Genomic DNA, 22,854 nt, shown 5'->3' with positions numbered 1-22,854 from the left:
CCTGACCATCACGGATAAGAGGACTTTCACTGTACTGTAATTGCATTTTCCTCAGGGTAAACATTCAACCAAAACACGGACATTCTGCGGTTGGCTCTTGTGCCACATTAATGAAATAATGAAAATACATTGAAATGTTTAAATACATTTTGAGTAATTTGCGGAACCACTTCTGCTTTAGTGCATCCCCACACCGTGTCACTTGCTGGGGATTGTTTTACCCATCACTTCACCAGGCTGGTCAGTGCAGGTTGGTGAAGGCGGAGCCCCAACACTAGTTCAGATATCGCTTGCCCCTGACGTTAGCCTCGTGTCTGGCAATCAAACTCAGAGGTTGGTGGATTCATAGTGCAGTGTGCTAACCACTGCACCACCATTCCACCCCAAAAAGAAGCAGTGTGAAACAAATACACGCATGAATTTCACATCTGCAAAATGCTGCTGCAGTAGTATAAACTCGTATCTTGATGGTGTGCGGATTACTGCCTGCTAAAAGCTGTACCATTACAAAGTCGGGTGTTTTTTTCCGGTGTGTTAACAATCTTGACTGCTCTCCCCCGTAACACAGTTATTCACTCAACAAGTGTGCAATTGGAAACTGTACACAAGGCAGCCAAGGCTAGAATTCACTTAGTTCGATATGAAGGCTTGGAGAATTGACAATGTTGCGTTTTCCGTCTGGTACCAATTTTATCTTGTATAAATGTAATACGCAGACAATTTACCTCCTTCACATATCTCTCCACGAAAAAAAACATGTTTTTACACATCCCATCAGCCGCAAGGCTTGAGAATAGGTTTTCCCCCTTTTTCTGCCAACAAAAACAGGTGTTAAGATGTTAAAAACCTATTGTTTTTGGGCTGTACGCCTTTTGGCGTCCTCTGGTCTAACACCTTTTGAGACTAGGCTCGAAATAAAGCTGTCTATGGTGTGGACCAATCAGTTTCAAGGACAATGCATATATTATCAGAGTGTTTTTTGTTTGCATTCTGACCACAAGTATTGTGGTTAATGCAGACATCATTCCTTGTAAAAGGTTTCAGTTTGGTGTTTTAACATCTTAACACCTGTTTTGTTGCCAGAAAAAAGGGGAAAACCTCTTCTCATATTTTGGTATGGCAAAGGAGGTCCCATGATGAAGCCACAAGGCTTCTTGAGAGTACATCATTTTCAGCTGCATTGGTTGAATACAAGCAAACGCTGGACCGGTTTTGACATACATTATCTCATCATCAATCAGGCTTGCTTTGATGTCTGCTTTGCAGTTTTCAAATTAGTAATTTGCAGGTTTATTTTTCAAATGTGGACCATGGCTCCAGCACACAATGGCCTCCTCATGCCAGTAACGTGACAGGATCTCTAACGTCCACTGTGCAGCAGACGGCACCTCGTATTTTTGCGCCTACTACACACAGCAGTATTAAGCAGGGCAGCTGTTGCATTCACACTGCAAACCCCTGTAACAAGCGGTGAATGTGCTACCACTGGGCCCCATCTTCACCCCTGTACCTGCAGTGGCTGTACCTGTGCATGTTGAAGTTCTTTCGCACCGCACGTAGCCGACCGTGCTGATCGGAGGACGTGGACAAGGTGGGTGCAGCCTAAAAATAGCAATGAATAGAAGTGTGACAACAGAGGCGACCACTATATAGACAAAGGTGGGCAGGCGTGGTGCTTCCCCTGCCACACTTTTGTGCGCTGCTCCGCTGGCTGTAAAAAAAACACGCAACTTTGTAGTATTCCTTTCCGATTCGGCGGCGGCTATCTCCGTTGGTGGTCTTGAGTCTTGTGAAAATGTCACGCTCCTATGGTGGGGGCCTGTCTCGTCGTAGAACGACAACCATTGTTGATGTCGGACGGAAAATGATACTCTGTTTATTGACCTGCCCAAAGAGGCTGATGGGTTGATGGCCTGAGCCGACCCCGGGCTGAATGTTGAGCTCACAGTCCTCCGACCGTGAATTTAAAGCTCTCCAAGTCCCACCCTTTTGCACACTTGCAGCGATAAGCCTACGCTATTGCCATACTTACCAAAAGCGTAAACACCCCTGAGTGTTGGTATTGGTACACTGGGAAGCAAATATTTTGTTTGTAGCGATGTATACAGGGGTTGCGTGGAATTCCCTGGCAAAGCAATAAGCAGCCTATTGGTTCCCTTAAATACGTAACTGCATTGGATATTGCCGCTGCGATTAGCCACATCTCCATTGCGAAAATATGAATGAAGGTCAGTAGGTCGTCACACGTGGCTACAGCAGGAAATTGAATTAAAGTCACAGCAGTGCAGGTAGGGGGCGAGTAAAGACAAAATGGCGAACAGGAGACAAATCGTTACGGTTTTTCCAAGAGAGAAATTAAGACAGCAGAGAGAGATGGGGAAGGAGTAGAAAGGAGGAAGGTCAAATTAACGAAGAGAGACTCCACTGGCACTCAACGGTGGGGCGGGGGGGGGCGTGTTATCACCTGCGATGATAACCATGCAAAACATGCACATCACAAGGCCACCACGCGGAACTGGGGTTTTTTCAGAAGCATTATCTATGAATTTCAGACATTTAAAAAATGAGGACAATTTGCATTTTTTGTGATTGGCGGTAGGTTTTCTAGTTTTTTTCCCATTCATTTCCGGTTATTGTATTGAAAAGATGATTTTATCCTCATCCATGCATACGTCAGTCTATGATTGAGAAAGCGTTCCTAAATCTTTCTTCTGTGGTTGGTTGGTCTCTGCATTGTTTGTTTTCAGTGACCTTTGTGAACAGTTTAAATACATGAGATAAGAGACATACATACTATTAATCAGATTCAGCAAAATAGTATAGGAATTAATTGAATTTACCATTGGGTCTAGCCTTTGCACACTTTGAAAAAGCATTCGACTCAGTGAAAATCGATGATAACCATCCGAGCCTTTGCAACCTGTGACTGAAATAAATACATATTTAGGAATTATCAAAAATAATTTACAAAAATGGAACAGCCACAATTGAGATTGTTTGAAAAAAAAATCAAGCCATGAATGGAATGGGGAAGTTGGACAAAGCGACACACCAAAGTTATTCAGAGCGACATTGGAAAATGTTTTCCAAAAATTGGATTGGATAAAGAATTGCATGAATTTGAATTGTAAAAACAGATTAAGTAATATTTGTTTTTAAAACAGAGCCATTGTCATGTCTGTTGGTAATGAACGACAGATTATGTTCGACAAACTTAATGAGGAAGGCTGCAATGTAGCACTTTAATGAATATGAGCAAAACAAAAAAGCATCTCCGACAAGTTCGCCATATCTGTCGGGGTGATGCAACTGTAAAACGGCATAACACATATATATACACCTAGCGGTAGGTTGGAGCGCTTTTGGAAATATAAACTTGATGATGAAAAGCAACGTGCCAATGTGACTGAAAAGGAAAGTTTTAAATGAGTGCGTCTCACCTGCTGTAACACGGATTAGAAATACGGACACTGACGCAAACAAAAACTCTAAAGTGTTCAAAGAAGCATGGAGAGATTCATGGTTTGGATTACACCGAGAGAACACATGGAGGAGAGTATAGGTAAGATGGCATTGTTCAGTCTGTTAATGGAAGTAGCTTCGGCACGACACATGGGAATCTGAATCTTAATCGGACAGGTTAATTTTTTATTAGGCAATAAAATGATGTGCATCCTTCACGGAGTGATGGGTGTATTTACCTATAAACCATTGATATAACTGGTTTTTAAATACATTGCTCGTTTATATTATAATTTATAACTGCTTTGTATTAAGAACTATTTAATTGTTATCTCTTCTGTTTGAATGAGACCTTTGAGATCACTCATTAGAAGTATACAGTAGAACCTCGGAGATCGAACGCACCAGAACTCGAACAAATCGCTGTTCGAACGATATTTCCCAACATTTTTTGCCCCGGAAACCGAACGAAATTCGGAGGTCGAACGGGGCAATCGCGACTTGAAAGAACCTGTACACGGCTGAGACGCGTATGGCCAGCGTGCACGACGCTTGCCCAGACAAAGGGGACTCCCCTTCCAAACAATAACACCACCACCTCCTCCTCACCACCTTCCACTCAAGCCATCGACTCTCCTTACTGCAGGTAAAGTGAAGTTCAATGTTCATTTATTTCATTTATTCCATATATTTATTCATTTATTCCATTTATTTATCGTGTTTCTTGTTTTTTTTGTATGATGTTATGCAGGTAATTACTGTAAACTTCGTGTAAAAATGCTTTATAATGAGATTTATTGTGCCTGGAACCAATTAATGTCATTTACATTCATTCTTATGGAGGAAATTATACTGGTAGGAACGAAGTTGTAAACTGAGTGTACCAGCCTGCAATAGATTAATGTGTCCGTCCGTCCGTCCCCTTTCAATACTTTAACGAAGTGAAATCTCGTGCTGTTGGGTGTAAATCAGCAATAGACAGTGCAGAGACTTGATATGTCTTATTGCACCCAACATTTGGAAGTCACATTATCTCATTTGCGAACTTCGCTTTTGGGGATGTTTTGCACAATTTTACGTAACAATGTCATAAAATTGCGCAAAATTCCAATGTTCCTACCAGCCCACCCTGCAGGGACCTGTTTCGGTGTTCGAACAAATCGGTGTTCGAATGGTCTTCTGGAACGAATTAAGTTCGATCTCGGGGGTACCACTGTATATACTTTACATTTTATATTTTTACTACTTACTGCAAATGAGTGGATGGATCATTACTTTAAGCGATTCATGAATGGCACTTCGTGGAAGTTGCCTTTATTAATTCCCTAAAAGTGAGCTGCTGGTCTTTATGAAGCATTGTAAATTGCGCTATAACAACAATTTGAAGGCCCAAAAATAAATTGCATAACAAGGCGCTTAATGAACACGCTTTGATAATGGCCCATCCCTTATTGGGATTTTTTTGGGATTCTAAATATGATAATGTGTGAACCAATATGTCATCCAGCTGAAACAAATCCAGTTATGTCCTACCAAATGTTCCCATTTCTGTGACAACCATTTTTCACATTTATATAGTGCACAGTCATCTTCGATAGAATTACAATGACACCTGCACAAGCAGTCACGTGGTGGAGGGGGAATAAATGCATCAGATGTGGAAAGCCAAACTACTTGTGGAATCGCTTGGCTGCAGCTGCGATCCACACTTGTTACGTATATATATGTAAATTCAAATTATTATACAACCAGATTTCCCAATCAGAATTCACTAGGAGTGAGGAAATTGGGTTGTGCATAAGATCATTTTCATCGGACGGTTTGCCTCTCAGTTGATTAAAATAGCTTCATGGTTCTGGTTCAAGATGGACTCTGGGAATGTGGACTGTGTCCCGTGAACTATGATGTCTCTAGGACGGAGCCCACACCTCAGATTAGCACGGTTGGCCACATACGGTCCTAAAGAAGTTCAACACACACACAGCATACTTCCACGACGCTTCACATGCCTCGCCAAAGTGCTTCTCATCCCAACTCGGCATTGTTGCGTCTACCACAATAACGGAACCTTTTCGTAAGTAAAAAAAAGAAAAGTGGAAAATAACAGCTCCAGCACAAGCTAACCCAAGCATGCATTAAACCTATGTAAACATTAAAAGTGATTAAACCCATGAGTATAAAAATAGGTTTTACCCTTTTTCTGACAACAAAACAGGTGTTAGGATGTTAAAACACCAAACTGAAACCTTTTGCAAGGAATCATGTCTGCATTAACCACAGATACTGGTGGTGAAAATACAAACAAAAAACATGCTCTCACAGTATATGCATTGTCTTTGAAGCTGATTGGTCCGCACCAGAGACAGCTTTCTTTAGAGCCTCGTCTCAAACAGTGTTAGACCAGAGGACGCCAAAAGGCGAACAGCACAAAGGCAATGCCACTATCAGGACAATGAGAGCTTGGGGCGAGCAGCTACATCATGGGACCTCCTTTGCCAGTATCAAAATATAAGAATAGGTTTTCCCTTTTTTTCTGGCAACAAAACTGAAACCTTTTTACTAGGAATGGTGTCTGTATTAACCACAATACTTGTGGTCAGAATGCAAAAAAACATACTCTGATAATATATGCATTGTTCGTGAAACTGATTGGTCCACACCAGAGAAGGCTTTCTTTTGAGCCTCATCTCAAACGGTGTTAGACCAGAGGACGCCAAAGGCGTACAGCTCAACGACAATGCACTGTCAGAGTAATGAGAGCTCGGGGTGAACATCTACATCATGGGACCTCCTTTGCCGGTACCAAAATATCAGGGTTTTCCCTTTTATCTGGCAACAAAACTGAAACCTTTTTATGAGGAATGATGTCTGCATTAACCACAATACTTGTGGTCAGAATTTAAACAAATACATACTATGATACGAAATGCATTGTCCTTGAAACTGATTGGTCCACACCAGAGAGAGCTCTCTTTTGAGCCTCGTCTCAAACGGTGTAAGACCAGAGGACGCCAAAAGGCGTACAGCTTAAAGACAATGCACTATCAGGACAATGAGAGCTGGGGCGAGCAACTACATTATGGGACCTCCTTTTCCAGAGTCAAAATATAAGAAAAGTTAAATTGTTAAAACACCAAACTGAAACCTCTTGCAAGGAATCATGTCTGCATTAACCACAGATACTTGTGGTGAAAATACAAACAAAAAACATGCTCTGACAACTCTTACTAATTGGCTGTTTCGGGTGGTGGCAGGCTTAATGACCCATTTATATATTTTCGCCATCTAACCCAAAAAAACCCTCTATTCAGCACTCCTCCTGACTTTCCCTAGACTCCCCCAGAGTGACGGGATCTCTTCGCCCTCGGCCAGACGTTAAGCTGCCGCGCTGGGTAAGGAAAGGAAGTAGAGAGGGGAGAGTGCGAAGTTGGGGGGGGGGGAGCACGGGAGGGGGGGGGGGCATGGGGGGGTGGGTGACGCCGCGGTTAATGGGAACGCGACCCAGCCCGAACTGGCACAGCACCGTGCTGGCAGGGGAGCAAGAAGCTTGGTCAGGATCCAGCGCGCATTGAACCTGTCTGGCAACCACAACTAAATCCATGAACTCGGGAGCCATTAATGTGAGTTATTTAAAACGACGTAATTGGTGTTAAATAATTCATGGGGGTTAATCTAGCGGTGAGGCGGGTGCAACTGCGATCCGGGCCCACTATACCCCCGGTCACCGAGTGCCTGAGGTCTCGCAGGAGCCGGCCGTCCGGCGTGTATGTTGAACTTCTTTCGCACCGTTCGTAACCAACCGTGCTAATCGGAGGTGGGGGGGGGGGGGGGGGGGTGGACAACACTGAACACAGAAAGCAGTGCTGCTCCGTGGTGTGACCTCACATCATACTCCGTGGTGTGACCTCACACCATGCTCCGTGGTGTGACCTCACATCATGCTCCGTGGTGTGACTTCACACCATACTCCGTGGTGTGACCTCACATCATGCTCCGTGGTGTGACCTCACATCATACTCCGTGGTGTGACCTCACACCATGCTCCGTGGTGTGACCTCACACCATACTCCGTGGTGTGACCTCACACCATACTCCGTGGTGTGACCTCACACCATACTCCGTGGTGTGACCTCACACCATACTCCGTGGTGTGACCTCACATCATGCTCCGTGGTGTGACCTCACACCATGCTCCGTGGTGTGACCTCACACCATGCTCCGTGGTGTGACCTCACACCATGCTCCGTGGTGTGACTTCACACCATGCTCCGTGGTGTGACCTCACACCATGCTCCGTGGTGTGACCTCACACCATGCTCCGTGGTGTGACCTCACACCATGCTCCGTGGTGTGACCTCACACCATGCTCCGTGGTGTGACTTCACATCATACTCCGTGGTGTGACCTCACACCATGCTCCGTGGTGTGACCTCACACCATGCTCCGTGGTGTGACTTCACACCATGCTCCGTGGTGTGACCTCACACCATGCTCCGTGGTGTGACCTCACACCATGCTCCGTGGTGTGACCTCACACCATGCTCCGTGGTGTGACCTCACACCATGCTCCGTGGTGTGACTTCACATCATGCTCCGTGGTGTGACCTCACACCATGCTCCGTGGTGTGACCTCACACCATGCTCCGTGGTGTGACCTCACACCATGCTCCGTGGTGTGACCTCACACCATGCTCCGTGGTGTGACCTCACACCATGCTCCATGGTGTGACTTCACACCATGGAGTGCTCTCCCTCTCCGCTGCTATTCCGGCCACACTCAGCTGGAGTCGTGGGAGCAGAGCAGTCGCTATCCCGAGCTTGTCGGCCTCTGTTGTCAAATAGATCTGACATTGGAATATGGCAATCCAGAGGTCACTGCTTTGATATCCTGGCCCAAGACAAAAGTTGAAACAATGGACAAGTCTCTTAAATCAACCGCCCCCAGGCACCTCTGCCCACCCAGCAGAATGACTGAACAACACCACAGTTAGTTGAGAGGCAGGTCACATGTATCTACGTGAACTTCCTTCGCACCGTGGTGGTGCGGGGGAAATACAACAAACTAAACACAAAAATCAGTTCTAAAGACATGAGTTTTCATTCTCTATTTAAAAGTGCATAGAGCCAGTGGCTTCCTTATAACCATCACGTGTGGTGGGGTAAAGTGTGGGTACTCCCACCTCTTTAACGATGTTTGGCCAGTGTGGAAGAGTAGGACAAAATAGCCCGCATAAGGGCTCACAAGAGCTTCCTCTAGCGGGGAGGCCCTTCCATCAGCAGTGGAGTGATCGAGCAAGCCAACAGTGGCGTGAGCGAGCAAGCCAGAAATTGCAGGGCTGCACTTTAAGCCCTCTCACCGTCATCCCGTCTGACCCATTGGCGAGCTTTCAGAGCGCGCCGTGCCGTTTAACTCGAAGCAGGCTGTGTGACCCACTCTGGCTTTCATCGCTTTTTAAGCGTGGTGAGGTAGGCCGTGACAGGAGGTCGTCACAGCAAGTGACATTGGTCCAAAGTGCTCCCGATAGTTGTGGAGGATTTCCGTTATCATTCATTCGCGTTCGCTTGCGATATTTTTTTGTTCAAGTGGTGATCTGAAGGCACGGAAACCACGTGTTTATTATTGTACTGTTATACGCCCCGTGTACACCTGTAAACACACACACGCACACGGGTAGCCTGGAGCGCAGTGCTCGTCAAGACCGGTTTATTTGCAGGGCGTTTTGTATCTGTGTGGGTCTTCCGCCTCCCGCCACTGTGGAAGTTACAGTTTGGCTTCTTTTGTGTCTTTGTGGCGTTTGTGAGAGCTCAGTTTCAGGGTAAAGTCATTACCGGAACTCGTACAAAACGGGCATAGCTTTGGCAGAATATTGCTGCGTTTTATTGAACACTTGTGCCACCTAGTAGATAATTTATTAATTCGTGGGGAAACCACTCTTTATTAGAATCATCTGCTTCAATTAGACCTTAATTGGTCATAAAATAAGCAGCGGTTGTATATGATCTGACATTGGTGTTGTCTACTCGAGTAGACATTTGTAACTGTGGGGGTTTGGTAATGAACACAAAGTGCACAGTTAAACGGTGTACTTTAGTTTTAGCCACAAGGTTTGTTCCCTGAACTTATATTGAAATTACTAAAGTTGCAGTGTCATTTTATTCACAATTAATAAGCTACAGACCTTTGTCCATTCTGTGCACTGCTGGATGAAGGCCTCCATGGGGGTTGTTTGACCATACTTCACCACGTTGGTCAATGGGTGCTCGTGAAGGGGTGCCCAGAACCGGTTTGTGGTATTATTAACCCCTGATGCTGGCCATGGCCGGGAATCAAACTCAAGTTGCTGGGTTCGTACACAGTTGTGCTAACCACTGCGCCATAGGTCTGCCCACATATGTTCAATCTAAATGCGTTGAAATTAATGGATGTTGTACCCATTGAATGTATACATTTGCTTAAAACATATACATTTTAGATTTGAAGTTTTCGTGACTGCAAGGATCCATACTCTTTGGTTTTTTCGGTAAAGTCACGTAGGTAAAAAACTAAATAAAATAAATTAAAATAAAAACAACTAAATTAAAACAAATCACGTCGTTTCGAAGGCAACACAAGTCTCCGTCATCAGATGGCTGCCACCTACGTGGCTTTACCGAAAAAAACACAAAGAGTACATATATACATTCTAACTTCTCTTATCTACAACAATAGCTGCAAATTGCATCAGTCATCTCAGCCACAAATATTTTCACATTCTCACCCCCCCCCCCGTGGAATCGTAGATATACAGTAGGCGTATAGATGTTGAAATCTCATCAGCTGTGAAGGTTCCACGATGTGATGTGGGGGGGTGTCCAACGCTTGAGGCTTTGTGGTCATGCATGTGTGACGTGTGCGGTGGAATGTTGGCTTTCCCCAATTCTAAAAGCACAATAACGTCGCTCATCACGAGTGAACGTGCTGCCCCCGTTGGGTGATATGTGCCGGATTTTGTCACAGTTGAATTGCGCAAACGGCGGCTACCCGACTCTACCGATTTGACCGTAAGGTTACATGTAAGGTGGTTTTGTAAACCTGTTTTCCCGCATACTGAATTTGTGCCACTATATGAAATGTTCCTGGTCGGGGGGGGGGGGGGGAGAAAAATTAGGGGCAATTTTTTGGTTTCCTTTTAGAATGCCGTACACAGTGACAGTGTTTAAAAGTGGGCACAGTCTGCTGTTGAAATCAGCAGGCTTGGCAAGGAAGCAATCAAGCGTCGCACTCTCATTTTGTTGCCAAAATCCATCGAACTCAGGTGCTCGGCAATCTAGGCCAGGCACGGAACACGCCTTGACCTCATCTCTGCCACACATCTCTTCTGCAGAGAGAGCAAGCATATGAAACTGTCCCTCGCGATCCGTGACATTACAGACTTGGGGAGCGTTCTTGTGTGTTCTGCCGAGAAGTGCTCCATCTCTTGGGTTGATACCTCTTGAGGCGCAAAAAACCAGAACACGTGGGAAAAAGAATACCTGATAATATCAGAAGTGGTGAGAATTACCTGGCATAGCGTTGTCTTGTGCGGATTATTCACGCAACTGACAGATAACGGTGGCCTTGGGAAAACTTTGTGATTTCTACCTCTGAAAAAGGGACGGTCTTGTGAAAACCAGGACAGGCGGCTCTCGGCTGAAACGCCTGGGACTTCACAGATGCACAAGACTGAAAAAGCGAATAATATCTGCCGTGAGCACGGTCAAAAATGTCTGGCCTCGTGCCACCCAGCGCTGGTTGTGACTGACTGGAGGCCATGCACTGCCCAGTGTGCAGAGGGGAGGGGGTGCGCGGGTGGCCGGCGAGTGGGGGGTGAGCGGGGGGTGGAGGGCGTGGGGGGCAGGGGGGCCACGGGGAGGGGGACCACTGCTGGGCTATGCGGGTAGAGAGTGGGGGGGGGGTCATGCCTCTAGGATGGACGAGGCCCATGGATCTACAATGATGATCTCATGGACAGGCTCCTCATTCACGAATTCACTTGCCATTGCTGGTCATAGCAAATAAGAACTATCTTGTGTAATACTTACAGGCACAGACCTTTGGTCAATCAACTGCTCATTGAGGGACTCCCCACGTCGTGCGGGTTTTAAGCGTTATTTGACCATACTTCACCACGCTCACCAGCGCAGGCTGGTGAATTCAGGAATGTATACATTTGAGTACGGTACACGGCAATGGATTTTGCTGCACTGTCTTCTGCTGAAAATGTAACACCGTAGCAGCAGCCTACACCACCGGTATTACGCATAGCGGTTTCATAGCCAAACATGATCCAGGATGAAAAATATCCTATTTTCCAAGATCTAACAATATCAGGCACATTCGTGGTTATTTTCGCAAAGGCAATGCTATAGAGGACATAATTTAGAATGATTGCGACGCATATATTTTTCTGAAAATTTTCTGTGACCTTGCTGGGATGTCTTTCTTGGAAGTTCACTTTTTGATGTGCGTGTGGGTTCCCCCCCCCCCTTCACATTTCCCTTTCAGAGAAATTTAATACGTACGTGACACTCAAAGTGCAAAATGTGAAAAGCACGACCATCGCAGTCCGTGGAAATCAGCCCTGCTGGGAGCAAGACTTCATGTTGTGAGTCTCGCGTTTTTTCTCTGATTTGTCGTGGTTTTGCAAACGTTCTGAATAATGTGGCTTGAGAAACTTGTGCCTGTGTCACGCTAGTTCCCGTAACTGACATCTTGGGTGTCCATCAGCGTTTGTGCCCCTGAGATCCTGTGCACAATCAGATTGAATAAGTCCCAGCAATATTGACTTCGACTTGTGATACACATTATGCCTCTATATAAATAATAATGATCATTATAATAATTTACAACCCATTGCTGGTGTATGTTGAACTTCTTTCACGCCATACATAGCCAACCGTGCTAATCGGAGGTGTTGGTTGTGGGGGTTGTTTAACCATACATCACCACGCTGGTCTGTGCAGGTTGGTGGGAGTGCCCAGGACAGGTTTCAGATTACATTTAATTCACAGTGCATCTCGTTAACCACTGCTTCACTCTTCCAACCCAATGCCATCATACGCCATCATACACCAAGCACACCCGTTAATCGTTGACCCCGAGGAGCCAAATATGGGAATTTAAAAAAAATGCAAAAGAAAAACCCATTGTGACGGAAGTGTCCTGACCTTGGTAAAGGTTCCATGTTTCAGAGGTTGCTTAAAAGCGCCATTTACCTGTTCTCTGCCATCTGTCTCCACAAAGGAGATGTAGTGAACGCTGACATCCTCAAGACCATGATACTGTGAAACATTGGAAGCGTTTTTCATTTTGCGGGAAGAATGCATTTCACATGACACAAAAGTTGGCCCGCAAAATTGGTGCAGTGCATCACCCTGTGCTAGAGAATTGCCTGCACGAGGAGATACCACGGAGACATTTCTCAGATCCCTTGAAGTGACCTCGAATGCACGATAGGGGCACTGCACTTGTTCACTCTCCCTAATGTGGAATATGTTTGTGGCATGGCAGTTAAACCATGACATTGAATTTTATTCATTCTCAGAGCTGCAATGTTGACAGATTGTAACAATAACAAAAAAACGTTTTGTATGATGCGTTTTTGTTCAGCCATTGGTGACTGGGCTGAAACCATCAATAACTTTCTGCACCCAAGAACTCGGTTTAATCATCCCAGAATTGTGAAGCCTATCACACGTCACGAGATGCGGGCATCAGAGTTCACGCACATAAGGACATTGCTCTGAAGATAAAATTACTGTCGATCGTCTGGTGTGATTTGAAGTGAGCTCTCCATGTCTACAAACACATCCCAGTAAAGAGGAGTTATTCTGTCTGAATTCAACAATGCCACCTTTATAAATCCTTCCTCAGGCAACTCCACCTAGGTCCCCTTTCTCTCCATTTTAAATCTCTCCTCAAATCCATCCTCTTCAACCCCCGTGCCTTCAGACCTCCTTCATTGCTTCTTTTCTCTCCTATCTTTGAGTGAATGAGTGGGTCAGTGAAGTGAGGGAGCGAGTGGGTGGGTGGGTGAGTGAGTGGACGAGTGAGTCATTCTTTTCTCTCCTATTTTCTCGGTCCCTTTGATCCCTCCCCTTTGATTCCTCCTGTGTAATGCTCTGCTCTGAGACGTTTGTTACATTGTGGGAGCAATTAAAATGTAAGTCGTTTAAAATTAGCGAACACAGTGGTTAAAACGTCATTTTGAAATGCCTGTGGTGCTCATTTCAATTGGTGTGTCTGAGCTTGCGGGGTAAATTCTGCACGTACGGATAAGTGGCCAGGAGGGATGGTGGTCTGATTTGTGAATTTTTAGCGTACAAATGTCAAGATATAGTATAAATATATAATTATTATTTTTTCTAATTTTGTAAACAAGTATAGGTTGCCAGAGGTGCAGGGAGCTAATGCCAGTGGGTAGTGTATGAGGCTAACAATAATGCTGGCACCAACATATATCTCTCTCAACTTATCACACTGCACAACCTAGCTCGGATAATTGGAATCTTATCACCTGGCAGTCATGCCGACCCAACTAGCCAGAGCTGGTGCCTATCATGTTCTCCATCTTACATTATCACATCAGTCATGAACTGCTACGTCTAGGTGTATTTCAGGTCTCCAAAAAAATGTGTGTTCATACAGAACGTTCGACCTGAGCGCAAGCCGTCGAAGAATGCTGATTGGGCAAATTTTCCTGACAGCGGTTGAGTGTGCCGCTGTGGAGGATGTGTGAAGGGTCTCCACGCCATCGGGCACCTTGAAGTTGTTTTCAAATCCAAAAATCCGTGGCATAAATGTAATTCGTCAGGAGCAGCACGTCAAAGCACCGAGCTGCCTCTGCTAATATTCTGGGTTTAAATTCAGGAAGCCTCACATGATTAAGCTGGGTATTCAAGTGTTATGAGTTAATGGTCTCAGCCTGGTCCCCAATGACTGCACAGGCATTGTCCTTTTTTGTAATTGGATTGTCACTTAATTCTGAATTTTAGTTGTATTGACATTGGGCAAATAATTTGAGGGCCTATAGAGGTACACACCTCCTCGTGTTCAATAAGAGGCCTCTTTGCAAGAGGTATTTTAGTGATAAACTGCTCACTCTATTGAAACTTATTCATCTCACGCTGTGAAACTACTGACTTATTTTGAATTTAATCTGGAAAGAAATGCTAAGGCAGGAAATGTCAAAAGCTGACAGTGATTTCACCCGCTCAGCTAAAACGTGTTATAAACAAATTTGCCTTACATCTTCAGCCTGCCAATACTTTCCAGACTTCTTGTTTACAGGCTACTCTTATATGATGCTACCTATGTATTTATGCTGCATAAGTATGTTCGATCACCTTTTTTGCATGAAATCTGCCTATCATATAAATATAAATTAATATTGGCATTTCACTCCACAAAATGCCTTATCTATATTTACTTAACCCTGACACTATTGCAGGATTGTTTTCATTCAGCCCCGTGCATGTTTGACAGTGATTACCTAAATCAGTCTTATCTTGCATGTTGTATTCACTGTTGCCTGACAGACACTGATGGATGAAGATAAGTTTAGTTTGGGGTCTGACAGGTGACACGGTCCAGCGGTAGCAATCGCCATCTTTACCATTTTTTTTTACCTATTTCAATTTTAGCAACCACAGATAGGAAAAGTGCCAAGTGCGTACACCTATCACTTCAAGCATCCAGCAGCTTGGAGCTCAGGTTAGAGCTTTTAATTCAGAGTCAGAAGACTGAGAGTTCAATATTCAGCCTGGGTCAACTCAGCCCATCAACCCATCACCTCTCTTGGCGGGTCGATAAATTGGATATCATCTTCTTTGGTTCTTTCGGTAAAGTCACGTAGAATGAGAATAAAATAATAAATTGATAAAATAAAATAACACAATAATATTCTCATTCTACGTGACTTTACCGAAAGAACCAAAGAAGATGAATCATTGCAGTCACGAAAGCTTTAAATCGAAATTGGATATCACTTTTGTCCGACATCAACAATGGCTGTTGTTCTACGAAAAGACAGGGCCCCACCGTAGGAGCGTGACATTTCCACGACTGGCTCAAGGCCACCAACTCGGATCAGCTTCAGTTTATTTTGAAGTACCCTGTGAGCCAAGAAGATGACCTCTGCCCAAGTCATATGGGACACTCCGATGATGTTTTTCTTTTTACAGTCAAATGTACGCATTTAAATTATTTCACAGCGTACATAGCAAACCGTGCTAACCAAAAGTATGGGGAAGCGACCACAAACTAAACAAAGTGCATGAAGCGTCGCAGGGAAAGCACCACGTCCCGGCCACACTTGTCTCCATAGTGGTAGCGTTTGTTGTCGCACTGTAGTGAATGCTCATGTTAGAGCTTTTACATGCCCACATCCACTGCAGGTACAGGGGCGGTGACGTGGCCCCATGGGAGCGCATCCACTGCCTATTGTGAGAGGTTCACGGTTTGATTCCAACAGCCACGCTGATGAACATTGCGGGTGTATGAACCGTTACATTTCGCTCCTCTTTGCTTCATAGTGGACGTTAAATATCCCGTGACGTCATTGGCAAGAGGATGGCATCATTGTGTGCCTGTGTCACGGTCAACATTCTGAAAATTACCCGCAAATTACCCAGTTGGAATCGACGTGGCCATAATTGCCCCCTACTGGCAAAGGGATGTTTTAGCCACTTTATTTAGCCACACTTCACGTTATATAATACGTATATTCAATTACTCAGTTATAAGCTTCCCTGTGGGTATGTTGTGGTTGACATTGAAGTCTTGTCATGACCTCAAGCTAGGCAGCAGAGCCCCCTACAGACAGCGTGCACACAGCACAGTGTATGAACTCTCCCCATGGGTGCCCTGTGAATTGCTGCGACTCCGTGTGGATGGCAAAATCTTCGGCGTTCATTAAAAAGCCTGAAGATTTTGGTAACACATTGCAACAATTACATCAATTATTCATTAAACAGCCACTTGTTTTAGCAACACTTCACTTTATATTGTGCATGAACAGTTTTCAGTTTCTCTAATTGGTATTATCCATAGCAAGCATCGCCCCCCCCCCACCTCTACTGCAAACCCTTTGGCAGGATCCTCCAGAAAAAGAGTTGTGAGACTCACTGAGGCTTTGCTGGGTAAAAAAGCGTAAATAAATAGTCATACATCGACAAAATATACCAATATGGCTGAAGAAGACGGCTTTCAATCAAATGCATATTTGCACCACGACGTATGGATCAGAATTATGGACACTGAATATAATTATTGAACAAAAGCCGAGAAATACGCAAAGACCCATGGAGAGATTCACGCTTGGAAACACAGAGACATAAAGAGACGCACATTGATGAGGGGACGTGTGCGCATCCGAGACATAATATCGACTGCTAAGCAACGTCAGCGGGCTTGGCCAGGACACGTCATCGCTAGGACGTGCCCAAGAGGACGATCACCGTAGCGATGGAGCGACTAGATCGGCGACGTTGTAGGTGGATTGTGGCGTTGAAGGATCACAATTGACGCTAATGGCGTACGGAGGCCTCCATCCAGCAACGAATAGATAATGGCTGCTGACAGGGTACAACTGAGTAGCATTTCCAGTTGCGTTAATTTGCATAGTAAGTCAAGGCATATTTAAACTGCCCTCTTTTGACGATTGGGATATTTTAAAAGTATTTCAAATATATTCAGCATACTATAATTGTGGGCTCTAAGGGTTGCGGCACCGTCAAGGTTGGCCCAGGGCCACCAGTGGAGATAAGCACCACCCAAGGACTCACTTGGGCACTGTATACCTGACAGGCATCAATTTGGCCGCTTTTGTAGAATTACCATCAACCGCTAGCGGTGGTGTTATGGTTCGCGCCCTGCGCCATGAACATGGCCACCTGAGTTCAACTCCTGGCCGTGGCTCACATCGGTGGCGAGTGAGATCTGAACGCTTCTGGGCTCTCTCTTCACAAACCCACCTTTACTCAATGTGGTGAAGTGTGGTCAAACAACCCCTGTGATCAGCACGGTGTCGGGTGGTCCTCATTTGCCATTTAATTGCCAAAGAGCTGAAAATCATAATACTTTTTTTTTTTACAAATCGTATGCAATGCAGGGATGTGAACAATCGTTATATAAACACAACACTCCTGTCCTACTGTGTATTGCAATTAGGTTAATGTGGTCTCTTTAGTCTCTCTAGTCAGTGAGCAAAGCATACACCCACTAGAACTGAAATAACATTATTTTTACATACACATTACATTTAGAAGCTAGCTTTTCTATCTTCCGGGTGTACAAATACAAATAAATGTGGAGCTTTGAAGGCAAATACCATGCTGCGTGCTGGTGATGAGCATCTGTGTTTGTCTGTCAGGACTGAGCACAGACTCGTATCAGCATAGCACATGGCGTAATGCTTTCCCTTTGGGCTCTTATCATAGGAATGGATGATTCACACGCACAATCACTTTGTATTTATCCATTCTGGATTTTCCAAGCATTTGACGTAGTCACCGTGTTTAAGTATTCGGATACCATATGTTCCATGTTGTTTCTAGTCACTGTTCATTTTAGCAAAATGTAAATTAATGTAAAAAAACATAATTTAAATTTCAAATTTCACTCTCCTCCTGAGGATCACCACGCACAGCTTGGTCACCCCGCAATCGTTCATTCCTAAATAATATATCTGGTACTTTACAACCAAATCACATAAGCGATGCCTTTATATATTCACAAAAGTTAACGAAAATAGACCATAATGTAAATAAATTATCGTATGTGAATGTATTGAAGTATACCTTTTATAAAAATTTGAACAACACGGCGAGCAATCTGATTGGTGGCGATGCGTAGGAGCACACACACACGTAGATATGGGCTTGAGATGATGAACAGGCCTTCACTTCAATAGCCCGAGTGAATTCTCTGCTGTGCCACGTGTGTGGTGTGGGGGCGTAAGGGCATTTGGCATAAAGAACGCGTCCAAATCGGCACAGGTTACGTCCCAGGATGCCTGGGTGCTGCCCGTGCTTCAGCTACATAAATATTCGATGGGCCGAAGGCGGGCGTCGATTGATTCCGCTTCGTAAAACCTTGCTGCGCGTCGCTACATTGCGATCTGCGAGTGGGCACGGCCCGAGGTAATCGCCTTGCGAGATGAGTCTAACGAACAGTGTCACACTGGAAATGTCCTCTTGATTTATTCACACGTGGTAGTTGTAGCGAGGTGCTCAAGGGTGTCGGTTATACTTGGATTTTCAAATCACACTCACGAGGTCATCACCCTCCAGAGGTGATGATTGTTTAATGACTTGATGAACACGAGTAATTTTTTTCACATTTAATATCGAGGGCAAATTTTAACCGTGCTTCTAATCTGGCCTCGGGATAATCTGTATGCACAAAAGGGCACGCGCTTGTACTGACGTCACAAGGTCTAAAACATCTACAGCAGATGCCACGCTTTTGTAATGCCCCACAGCCTTAGTGGACAGCTGTCGGAATTAAAATGTATTGAACCCGTTGCCGAATGTTTTCAGTCTTGCCAACTGCTGGGATGCGCGGCCACCCAAATTAAATTAAATGAGAAACAGACACGGCCAGCAGAGGTTTTGTCTGTGAGCTCTGCGGGGCTGCACTGATGACGGCGCTGGGTTAGGGTGAAACGAGCCTCCGTGAGGCATCGCTAAAAGCTGTGGTTTGACTTAAATTATTATGTTTTTCCATATTGTGTCATCCTGAACCCTTTTGTAAAATGCACGTTTTGTACGAACGTGTAGTGATACAGCAGGCGAAAGCATTATTTTATCATCCTTTAATCTCAATCTGTATGTCAGCATGTTACAAGACGCATTTGGTGCTTATGTAAGTTTGCAATTAAAGCTTACGGTGCATCTGCTTTAAGCCAGCCTTATCATGTAGTCTCTATAAGTAGAACACGTCTTCCTAAAAATATTCTTAATAATTTCAATGGACATATAATTTAATACATAATGTAGGATTTATTTTGGGTTAGATCATGTAAATATGAATGTGTCGTTAAACCCGCCACCACTCGACACAGCCAATTAGTAAGGTTTTTCACGTAAACAAAACGTGCCAATTTGTTACTACTTCAGCACACCGATTGTGTGTTGGAGAGTAGACCCACGACATTGAAAAGTCGAGCTCAACGTTTCGCCGATTATTACAACCAGTCTCATCAGGCGACTGCTAGAATTGTGGAGAAATCCTTCCGTTTTAATGTATGACTGCTGCCCATTAGGAGTTGATCCGACTTATATTTCACGGAAATAAACGCTCGCGTCTTGTTTATGAATGAACCACTGTGTGCCACGCGTGTGTCAGAACGGACGTGCGCAGGCATTGTTGTCAGGCCAGCGAATCGTATGGAGGACTGAATGAAGGTGAAGTCATGACTTCTGTCAAACAGAATTCACAATGTATGAGCTCTTCTTCGTGAACTTTCGGCAAATACAGGGGGTCATAAAGAGCACTTGTGAGATTGATGCACAGCCTTTGAATGCTGGACCTGTTTCCAGGATTGAGCCGTGTTTTTGGAAAACGAAGCGAGGCGGTAAGCACAGTCAGCTAGTGTAACTAGAGTGCCTCTTGTCTTCAATAAAACACGTCTTATTTTTAGGTTATAGCCACCCAAACGACAGTACCGAATGCTTATAATTCGACATACTCTGTGTATGGTGGTTGAACATGACGTGATGGGAGTGGTGGCTAAGTGATTACGGCACTGGAATGTGAACCCGTTAACCTGCGTTCAACTTTGGTCCGTGGCTCGTATTATTGCCGAGTGATATCAGCACTGTTCTTGGGCTCCTCTCTTGAACAAACCTCTCTGACCTATACGATCATTCCTCTGATTTCCACGGTTGGCTACGTCCGGTGCGAAAGAAGTTCAACATACACACATACAATCCCCATGACTGGCACAGCATTGGGGAGGTCTTTGCCCAGTCGTGGATGGACTAAAGGGGGTTTATAAATCATCATTACTCATTATAACAGACAATGCATATATTTCTATTCTTGGTTCTTTCGGTAAAGTCACACGTAGAAGGGAAACAATAAAATAATAAAAATGAAACAATACAATTCTCACGATGTTTCGATTGCAACACAAGCAATCATCATCAGGTGTGAAAACCACAGCAAAAAAAATGTGAAGAAAAAATGTCTTGCTGTGGTTTTCACACCTGATGATGATTGCTTGTGTTACAATCGAAACGTCGTGAGAATTTAATTGTTTTATTTGTATTATTTTATTATTTCCCTTCTACGTGACTTTACTGAATGAACCAAGAATATGAATCCCTGCAGTCACGAAAGCTTTAAATCGAAATGCAGATATTATCAGAGCATGTTTGTTTGCACGTTTTGTCTCAAGTACGTGTGGTTAATGCAGACTTGCTGTTTTGCAAAAGGTTTATATTTGGTGTTTGAACATCTTCAGAAAGGGTAAAACATGTCTTATTGTTACGAGACCTCCTTTGCCAGTAACAAGACGCCTTTGGCGTCTTCTGGTCCAACACCAGTGGAGACTAGGCTCTAAGAAAAGCCGTCTCGGGTGTGGACCAATCAAATTCAAGGACAGTGCATATTATTATCAGAGTTGTCTCTTTTTGTTTGCATTTTGACTGCTTGTGTTGTGGTTATTGCAAACATGATGCCTTGAATAAAGGTGTCAGTTTCTGTGCCAGTTAAAAAGGGTAAAACCTATTACTATGTCTTATTGTTTCATCGTTTTGATACTGGCAAAAAAGGTCCCGTAGATATATTTAACAGCTTCATTGTTCTTTTTTTAAAGTTAAACGCATTGTATTGCTAGATAGTCACCCTTTTTATTATTTCGACCAGTGGATAATTTGCATTCGGATGACAAAATGACAACCGTGATGGGAATGTCATTGCTTTATACAAAAATGTAGAGGGCATAATGAGGGTCCGGCAGGCATTGTGACAGGTGCATTGTGACTCGGGTCTGGCTTCACAGACCTTTTAAATGGCAGGCACAGTCACCTGTCTGGCCATGTCCTCTTGCCAAATGTTTTATTGTACTCGAACATTTCCAATGCCCATATATTTACTTAACCAGCCTACGCTGACCAACGTGGTGAAGCATGGTCAAACGACCCTCACAACTCGCACAGCGTGGGGATGCCTTCATTTAACAGTGGAGTAACAAAGGGCCGTCAGTTGTCATTAAATAACGGTAATTTAATAAACAAATATTCCTAACTTGAAAAGCTACATTTAGAATATTTGCAACTCTTTTTTTACTTGACTAATTTTGAAATCTTTACGCTCAAAGTTTACAAATTTAGTCAATCAGATTGATTTGGCAATCCACATCCGGACAAATATTCTCCTCATGGTGTGTCAGTCGTGGGGGTTGTTTGCCCATACTTCACCACGCTGGTCAGTGCTAGTTGTGAAGTGGGGTGGGAGGTGGGGGGGAGGTGCCATGAATGGTTCAGGTGTCACTCTCCACTGGCTGGTGATCGTAATCGGGTCGATGGGTTCACAACACAGGGCGCTGAACATGGCGACACCACTCCTGCCCCCTACAAAGGCTAAGTTAATTAATTCCAATGTCCGGATTTAAACCGTGTTGGGGCTCATTGAGACTTTTGAGTTTCATTCATGTTTTGGTGGAGAGTAGTTGTGAAAATATCACAGATGACCCTGATAGCAAGATAAGACCCCTAAACATATTTAATTGATACACTTTCACCAAGTGCCATTCTGTCGATTTCCCCATTCAGAAATGCATTGCGTCCCTTGCCCAGTGTCCCGCAATACCACGTGGTACTGAGCCGGCCCATCGGTAGGGGCAGTGCACCGGGTCTCCCATAGCGCGCGGCGCTGCCAAGATCAGAACGCCACTCCTGGCGCGGAGGAAAGGACACCGTTTCATTCTTCTCCTTTGTCTTTCGAATGCGACCTGTTTATGCTCGGCAGAAGGTTCTTTTAAATGCCCCGATGAGAGCACGTTTATCATTATTGTTTTGCTGCTGATGTGGCCTTTGGAATTTTTTGCGGCATTTAAAGGATCTTCACCCTGTCTTTTTTCGGGTGCTAAGTTGGAACTGAGTTGCCCTGCGGCAAGGCTCATGACAATGACCTAGCCTCGTGTTCTTCACTAACTTTCAGAGGGGGGCCACTTTCGCCGATAAGACATCATCAGTGTGAGTGCCGCCACACATTTGAAACCATTGGCGGTTTGACAGCAGCACGACGATGATGATGGGGGGGTGATTCACATTTTTGTATTGTCGGGGTCCACAAATCAGGGGCCGCACTGTAGGCCACAAGGGGCCGCCAGTGGCCCGTGGGCCTTGCTATGGAGAAATCTTTTC

At 44.6% G+C, this 22,854-nt stretch overlaps 1 protein-coding gene across 7 annotated transcripts in view; it reads left to right on the top strand.

The window, feature by feature from the left end:
* The window catches only part of UNC13B (unc-13 homolog B), a 189,003-nt gene that overhangs the window by 38,386 nt on the left and 127,763 nt on the right, over nucleotides 1–22,854 (top strand). For all 7 annotated transcript variants that reach the window (XM_076066785.1, XM_076066789.1, XM_076066784.1 and 4 more), the window contains exon 3: nucleotides 11,987–12,086. In XM_076066785.1, the coding sequence (XP_075922900.1) occupies nucleotides 11,987–12,086 (100 nt within the window). The remainder of the gene's footprint in view (nucleotides 1–11,986; nucleotides 12,087–22,854) is intronic.

Source organism: Petromyzon marinus, chromosome 13 (genome assembly GCF_048934315.1).
Source record: "Petromyzon marinus isolate PM22_M1 ecotype Great Lakes invasive population chromosome 13, UKy_Petmar_22M1.pri1.0, whole genome shotgun sequence".
Classification (NCBI taxonomy): Eukaryota; Metazoa; Chordata; class Hyperoartia; order Petromyzontiformes; family Petromyzontidae; genus Petromyzon; species Petromyzon marinus.
This window is presented reverse-complemented; position numbering and strand designations above follow the sequence as displayed.